Source organism: Bacillus rossius, chromosome 14 (assembly GCF_032445375.1).
Source record: "Bacillus rossius redtenbacheri isolate Brsri chromosome 14, Brsri_v3, whole genome shotgun sequence".
NCBI lineage: Eukaryota > Metazoa > Arthropoda > Insecta > Phasmatodea > Bacillidae > Bacillus > Bacillus rossius.
The window spans coordinates 41,849,801-41,858,811 of record NC_086341.1 but is presented as its reverse complement, the minus strand read 5'-3'; the positions used below and the strand labels follow the sequence as shown (position 1 = coordinate 41,858,811).

Sequence of the window (9,011 nt, the reverse complement as noted above, 5' to 3'; positions counted from 1 at the left end):
ACGACACTGCCGCTATAATAGTTTAATTTTCACTCGCTAGAGTGCAGATATTATTTATTACCAGGGAGCCTGCCATCTTGTCGGACATCTTGGCCGCCATCTTTAAATCTGTATTTATTAAGCTATAAATTTGGTGAAAATTCAAAATTTAAAAAAGAAAATAATGCAAACATGATAGCTGCGTAAAATTCATTAAAATTTTAAATGTCAGTTAGTAACTGAAATAAACTTCTGTGTTCTAAGTTATTGCACTGGGTGCAATGCACAGGCTTCAATGGTGCCAATATGCATACCCTCAAACATATTTTAATATTAAAAAATTGCGTCATTGCTTTTCAGCGTACAGCGGTCAAAACGAAGACTCAAACAGAAACTAGATAAGGATCAAGTTGGCAGCCAAGAATGAAAACATCTGTAAAAGGGTTTAACGTCATTTCTGAGACGAAAGTCAAAAACAAGACCATCAAAGTATTAATGACAAAAGAAAATTCAAGATGGTATGCTGTTCTTTAGCTCCTCAATATAGACCCCGAAACTGTAGCTCAGAACATATATTAATGTTATTTCATTTGAAACTTAAAATAAAATATCTCCTCATTCATTAAAACATCACCGATTTTTCCTCTAAATTCCTTTGCAGTTAAAAAAACAAAATAATCATTCACTATTGTTTTATTTTAGCCTACATTTAGTTAATAACAGTTTTAACATCCCCATATTTGTTTTCAAAATTGTTCATCCACTTTAAGTTCCATATTTTGATCATTAATGTTCATTATAATAAATATTATCATAAAATGCACCCGATCTCAAACATATGACTGATGTATAATATTATAATGCTGCAGCCACTGTTAATTTTAACATTTTCAAAGTAGTAATAATATGTATACAGCATGCTGGACCTATTAATTTCATTTTCTGTTTGTAATTAAGTTGAATAAAATAAATTATACATATATCTCAAATACTACATCTTTAAATTTTAGTATAAATATCATATTAGTCATCCCAATAAAATATAAATTATGTGGTATTAAATCACAACCGCTTGAATGAAATCTAAAAAAAAAAAAATAATATCCATATATAACATTCAATAAAGTTGTATGGTTTTAAAAAGTAACAAACTGCAATTGTGGGAGTAAATAACGTCATCAGATTGCTTGTTTCAGCGATTGATTCGGATATAGTGTTAACATGGCTGCTTATAGACGTGATGTACTCTAAATTTTGTTGCCTGCCCGCCCACAGTGACCCTTAGCGTCAACCAAAAAAGTTCCTGTTATGTTGACGTCGTGCGCTTGCCACTTTGAGCCTTTGGCGATGTGCGTGTCGTTGACCGTGATCATCATCGGGTGGGAGGGGCTGCCGTGGAACTTGAACCATCCCTTGGTGACCATCCTCACGTTGTTCAAGCTGATGTCGAGGAACTCGGCGTCGCGAGAAAAGGACTTGCCGAAGTAGTTCATGTCGAAGTCGATGGGCTTCACCGCCCCATACACGCAGATGTCGTCGTAGCGGACGCGGGTGACCAGGCCGCCGCCGGAGCGCCCGGTCTTTATGTGCAGTCCGTTGATGGTCTTGCTCAGCGTCATCCCGGAGACCAGCACGTCGCTGACCCCCTTGCGGGTGCCGCTGCCGATGGACATGCCGTTCCCTGAGCCGAAGTAGTTGCTCAGGATGGAGATGTGTCGCGCCGGGGCGTGCTCTCCGGAGACCGCCACGTTGTCGTCGCCGACACTGATGTTGCAATGGGCGATCGTCACGTTCTGGCAGCCCATCGGGTCGATGGCGTCCGTGTTGCCCACGCTCGCCGGGGCCTCGATGGTCACGCCCCACACCGTGAACCCGAACGTGCTGCTGGCCGTCACATGGTAGCTGGGGGAGTTCCTCAACGTGATCTGGTACAGGGTTATGTCTTCGGAGTTCTTGATCTTTATGAGTATCGGATTGTTGTGGTGGTTCGTCGAATTCGACTCTATTATCATATCGTACCACGTGTCGTTTCTGCCGGTCAGTTTCTGGTCGCCCTGACCGTCGATTGTGCCCTTGCCGTAGATGCCGCTTCCCTTGGCTGAAGTTATCTCGATGAAAGGCCGGCATCCACCACCAACGCTGTTCAGAGTCCCACAAGTATGAGGACCGTATTTTCTCGGATTAGGTATGGCCTTCAAGGTCACGTTGCTGTCCACGAGAAGGCTCACGCCGGATGGTATCTTGAAGTGCCCGGCATTGAAGTTACCTGAGGAGAGAGTCACGGCCTTCCCCTGGGTGCAGTTGTTGAGGGCGTTCTGGATGGCTTCTGTGTCGTCTCCGCCGCTAGCCTTCAGGGAGATGCAGGTCTCAGGGTTCTTGGGCTCAGTCACGTTCCGCAGATCCTGAGCCAGTCCCCCGTGGACCAGGGCCAGGATCACGAAGGTGATACTGAAGCCAAATGAAGGTTGACGTGGCATGTTGTTGGAAAGCCCTGAAATTGGTAAAACTTTATTTTAGAATCTTTTCAAAACCCTCAGGTTCTTTAGTGCTATTTATTTTCTAAGTAGCTAAAGAAATTTCGTCTTGTGATAATGAATGCTAAGAAAAATTTTCAATGCAGTACAATAATTTTATTGCTATTATAAAACACTCTCCGTTACATGATCAGTCTGAGACAAGGAGATATAGGCATTTAAAATTCAATTATAAAACAAAAGTTATTATTTTTTTAAATTTATGGAGAAACATTCCACAGTAAACACAATAAAAAGCCAAAATAATCACTTCATACCAGTGAACTAAAGAAGCACCTATTTAAAATTAAACATACACATTTAAGACAGCTTGATTATTTATAAGTGGGCAACTTATGATTACATTTCAAATTAGCATTGTGTATAGTATTATAGAAAAGGGGCTCCGAGTCCAGGATTCAGGCTGTGAATTGTGGATTGTCGATGCCATCTTGGATTGTGATGTCACGATGGCCATTCTGGTGTCAAATTTCTTCATTCCTCAAAAATGACTCAAAATACCTAAAAAAAAAAAAAAAAAAAAATTCCTATTTCGAGGGAAAAATTCCCGTTTTGAGAGAAAATTTCCTATTTGTCCTCAAAAATGTCAGCGGCTTCAAAATCCCCCAAAGTGGCTTAATTCACCAGCAACAAGCCGCTATAAGCCGCTGAGGTCATGACCTGGTCAATTAGAATGTAATGACCGCCATATTGAATTGTTGAATAACCATTGCAATTATTGTTACAGTCGCCATATTGAAAATCTGTAATTTTCATGATATAAATTCAGGGAAAATTTAAAACTCATAAAAAAATTAATAAATTAAATTTTAATATAATATCATTTAAAAACACCATTGAATGTATCATTACAGTCGCCGCCATCTTGGATTCTAGAAATAATGCAGATTTCGTTATGCTCACCATCTTGGATGAGTATGACATCATCGTTGCACATTTCATTATGGCCGCCACCTTGGATCCTAATTCGTTGCAATTTTTTATGACCGCCATTTTGAAAATCCATAATTTTTATGCTAGAAAATATGAAAAAAAATAAAATTTTTAAAAAATAATAAAAAATTCAATCAACCACTTCGCCATCTGGGAATATGACATCACGACCAGCATCTTGAAAATTGTAATTATTATTAGATTTTAATGGGAAAAGATTAAAAATTTATACATTTAATTAATCAAATTTTTAAAAATTATTATTTAAAAAACGCATTTATGTCATGGAGTCCTCGGTTTGAACCCAGTGAGGGCAAAAATAAAAACATATCAAAACAGATCATTCCTCCATGGAACCCGCTGGCAGACTGACCTCCCACCACTAATACCAAGGCACAGAATAAACGTGACCAAGGTATATAACGACAGCTACTATTATTATTACTCCGCCATCTTGTTTTCGTCTGCTAGAATACACTGACACCATGTTAGTTTAATTTTTACCCACTAGGGTGCAGTAATAATTTGTTATTACTGTGGCGCTCCGCCATCTTGACATTTGTATGCTATCTTGGAAATTCCTAATTATTTAGCTATGAATTCGGGAAATTTCTTAAATTCGTAAAAAAAATCTGTAATTAATATACTGCATGATTCGATTAGTTCATGTCCTTGGTTCGATACTTGATCAATGCAAATTTTTTTTTTAGATATTTGTATAATATAATACTATTTGTATAATAAAATAATATTTGTGCAATATAATAATAAGAATTTTATGTTTAATTTTTAGATTTGATTCAAAGATTTAACCTAAAATAACATAGGCTATAAAGTGTACATTTCGCTAAAACGTTATATCTTAGAAATTTTACATTCTAGGCAAAAAAACTAATGCCATATTTGAATTCAGGGCAACAGGGATGTTAGACAGTGGCTCAACGGACCTGGTACAGATGTCACTAAAAGCTGGTATCTGAAGAAAAAAAACTGGTACACTCCAAGATCTTACATACATACTTTATTTGTTGACAAGTGTGTAACCTTTTATGTTTCCATAGTATATATCGTATTAAAGCAGTTTATATAAATATATATATACATACTAGCTGCCCGACCCGGCTTCGCACGGTTGTATTAATTGGGGGGGGGGGGGGGATGAGATCAAATCTCTTATATACAGTTATAGTAAATGAAATAAAATGGAAATTAATTAATTATGACAAAAACTTAATACAACGCTTTGTAATGTACCGAAGAAAAAACGAATAGCACCGATGGTTTCCCAACTCTCGAGCACGCAACGTTGTCATGGAGACGAAGTACCCACTGTTTCCCGGGCTTAAACACCAATCAACATTGATAATCAGTTTATTATTAATTATAAATTATTAAGACCATTAATCGAAATAAAAACAATCCTATCTCTCAAGTTGGAAAAAATTACACATAAATGCCAATTTTCATCGAAATCGGTTGACTTGGTGAAGAGTTCATTGGAAACAAACATCAGGACACTGGATTTATATATATTAAGATTAAATTATAAAGTTTTCATCAATGAAGCACAAATAAGTAAAAAACAGGATTAATTTCACTGTATTATCTTCATTATAATATGAATTCAATTTACACTTCAGTCTAAGTAACATGCTAACACCAAAAATTTAAAAAGTAGCTTATATGACACGTTCTTAGATTTACCATAGCAGCGCCATCTATTGATTACTTACTCAACCCAGTCGAAAGGTATCGACATCTGTTAGAATCATTTGGAGTTAACAGATAATTGTGACTGTCAAATAATAACAGACAAATAAATAGCAATAAATTAAAATTGCGACTATAATTTGAGATTTAAACTATCCTATCTCTCAAGTTGGATCGAACTGCACATGGTGTGCGAATTTTATTATAATCGGTTAAGTGGTTTAGGAGTCCATTGAGGACAAACATTGTGACACGAGATTTATATATATTAAGATAATCTATGAAACAAAATCTACAGGATCTTTGTCAGTGTAAGATTTTCGGCATGACGCTGTGAGAACTAGCATCTGAAATTATAAGATGGCCATAAAAACGTTAGCACCTAGTATGAATACTTTCAATTAGCACCTAGTATGAATACTTTCAATCAAATTAGCACTTTAAAAAATTCTCTTAAAATGCCGTTTTATTAATAGTATACAGATGGAATTATTAAAACGCAACTATTCGAATTATTCGTCCACGCCTAATGTTAATTGTTAATGCATGGCGCATCGCGCATGGTCGATGTTCAAAGTTGGTATTTCTGCATACCAGCACAATTTCTACTTGGTACATGGTACAAGACCCTGAAAAATGGTATGTGTACCAACAAGTTGGTACGTCTAACATCCCTGCAGGGCAACAAATTCATATGAAATCAGCTCCAAATACCGCGGCACTATAACTATTGTTGGCCTGTTTAATTAGAGATAGGTTGGGCACAGGTAAAACCTACATGGACACATGGCACTGTCATGCGGGGTGCAAATATGCATGCATTAAGTGTTGGAAAATACATGAGACAGACTATGGTCTGGATGAAGAGTTGGACAGAGTATAACAGAGTCCAACTTGCGGGGGGGGGGGGGGGGTGGATGCACTTGGACTCGTGGTCCACTTTATGTTTGTATCCAAGCCTGGATTTCATTACCAGTGACTCAAGCGCTCAGAGTGACCCAAGATTATGTCAGCAATCAAGGCACACCTCTAGAACGCATGCGCGGAAGGTAGGGGAGGGCAGTACCAAAGACAAGGAAGTAGGTGGGGGCCAGACTGATGAACAGAGGAGAGGGGGAATACAGGAAGGACAAAAATGCGCTTATGGGCAGTCCATACAACATTCATCCTTATATGTTGAACCAGTTCAACGTCACTCTGACTGATATAAAGCATATTATACATACATTAAAAAAAACCAATTGAAATATACTTTATATTGAAAAGATTTCCAATTATTAGTAATAAAGTAGTATATTTCATTTTATACTGTGCTGTTGTAAGATATGGTATTTTCGGGTATGGTACGGTATCCAACATGCGAGGGTCACGCTAGTACTTGGCAGACTTTCTTAAAACTTTGTTAAAAATTATTCACTTTCCCTTAAGAAGTATCAAACATTAAACTTAATTTTCAAATATCATGATAGCCCTTAATATTTACTTTCAAAACCAATTTCAAACTCTATGTAGCTTTAATTGTTACCAAACTAAAGAACTGCATCCTGACTCAACCTGTGAAATTAAAAAAATGCCAAATAAATTTTTAAACAGGAATTTTTGATTTTAAGGGAATAAACATACATGAAAGAGAAGTATGCGTAATTACAATAATAATTTAATCAGTTCGAAGAGTATGAGATCTGTTTGCACAGTTCTCAAACTTCAATACACGGTTATTTTATTAATATATAGTTTGGTTTTATCACATATACTTTTACTTAAAATTATTTTAATTTTTTTTAATTATTAAAGAAATTTGGTTTATTAAATGTTTCAAACTAAAATAAATATTGCTTGAATCCAAATTATTTTTTATTATTCATTATCTATACTTATAAAAATTCAAAATGAAAATTTTCATTACACTGGCTTATATTTCACCTACATGTGCGATTGAAATATATACACTTAGAACTAATAGTAGATAGTTATTGTAACTATGTATTCAAAATAAAGTAAAGAGAATCAATCATAAAAAAATCTTAAATGATAATGCTATTCATCGTGTGTTTTTTCATGTTAGTATTTGCTGTTCTTTGTGCTATATGATGAAGAGTTGAAATATACTTACCTTATTGGACTTGTTCTACAGATATTGAGCTCACCAGAATAGAACAGGTTCCTTATATAGTTGACCCGGTTGCGTTATATAATCGTTTCACTTGAACCTCATACTTTGCCGAGTACTTGCACAAACTTTAAAATCAGGATAAGAGACTGCAGATAACAGAATGTTGAATAACATTATCATTTAAAATAAACGATACGAACAATGCAAAATTGAAATATTAAGAAATAGCTTTAAATTATTTATCTAATAATTTTAATCTTCAATTATGGACTTCATAGCTTCAGGCATTCCTGAATGTTAAGGCGCATCTACATAAACTGACACATAATAAATTGTAACTTCCGTTACAACTATAAGAAATCTTCTTTGTAATGGCATCATGTGCACGAAATAAAACGCGCTGAATTGTCTCCGATTGAACTGCACCGCCAACTCAACACAAACTGACATTAAGCCGAACAAAGATTTGATCAAAACCTGAAAATATAGAACGCGTGGACAGTGTATACCTGGTATCCGGAAAGCGGCATTTTTTTTTAATATGTCGGTGTACATTATAAAAAAAAATTATCTGATATCACTATGTTTACAATCTCCAGTCCATATAAATATTACCTTTTAAATTCCAAAATCCAAATTGAGTTCACTAACCGCGGCCGTGTGTATGAGCTCATGTATGAGCTCGCCTTCTTAAGAGCGAGTCACGTGGTCGGGCAGCCCAGGGACGAATACCCGCTGCTCGTTCGCGCACTCGCCTCTGAGGAGAGGAGTTCAGCTGGCGATGTTCAACGAGGGTTGATGTTCAACGAGGGGTGGCACTCGCCCAGCGAGTACCCAGTCGGCATCACTGGATCCCAACCCGTCGACCCTCTGCGGTCGTGGCGATCCCCCTTGAAGCCCTACCGGTGCAGTGGGTCCAGGTTACCGCTACTCGTCCAGCGAGTAGTAACTCGTTGGCGGGTGGACTCCAAACCCTGGTCCCTGGTCGTCACGCATTGCTCGTCACTTTTTCGGTCAACCCGCCCAGCGAGGCGGCAGATCGCGGCTGGCGCGAACACGAGCCCGCTACTTGTGCCGTAGGTACGCGGTTACGGTAGCTCCGCCGAATGACTTCGAGCATTACTCGCTGCCGGGCCCCCCAACTCGCCCCTGCGAGTAACCACTCTTTGGCGGATAACTCCAACCTGTGACCCACAGACGAGTCTCTCAACACCCCCACACTGCCGTCGTCCGCCATGTTTCTCCATTTCTGCCGACCAGCGCCCCATAACCCACTTCTGTCGTGGCATCGGGCAGGTCCTGGCAGACTTCTGGCGTCGTCCATCGTCGAAGCGAGTTTTTTTAAATATTATTGTAATCTACTATATGAGTATTAATTTAACTTAAATGTTTACTCACGCACCTCTTAAATTTCCTTTATGATGATCGTAATGGAACTAAAAGACGTTATTAAGTATATAAAGAGTGATGAAATGGAAATTTTTGGGAAAAGTTTTTTGTAAAAACCCAACGTACAGCAAGCATTTGTTGGTCAGAAAGTGTGTATTTGGTGTATTGATTGAGGTGACGTTGAACAGAACATGTTATGTCTTGGACGTGCACTACCTTGTGAGGACAAATTGCGGACAGATATCTAATTATTAGTATCAAGGATTTGGCAGGTCTTCCAGGTCGAAAACTTTAATTTGGGGTGTGTATATCATAGTTACCGAGAGATGAGACTATCTATCTTATTGTGATGA

At 37.7% G+C, this 9,011-nt stretch overlaps 1 protein-coding gene across 1 annotated transcript; it reads right to left on the bottom strand.

Annotated features, from left to right (window-relative positions):
- Positions 1–654: 654 nt before the first annotated feature.
- Positions 655–7,319, bottom strand: LOC134538820 (endo-polygalacturonase-like). Its single transcript, XM_063380335.1, has 2 exons — positions 7,270–7,319; positions 655–2,470 (listed from the first exon to the last, which is right to left on the bottom strand). The coding sequence occupies exon 2, from the start codon at positions 2,454–2,456 to the stop codon at positions 1,227–1,229; it is 1,230 nt and encodes a 409-aa protein (XP_063236405.1). The 5' UTR covers positions 2,457–2,470; positions 7,270–7,319; the 3' UTR covers positions 655–1,226.
- Between the last annotated feature and the right edge of the window lie 1,692 nt (positions 7,320–9,011).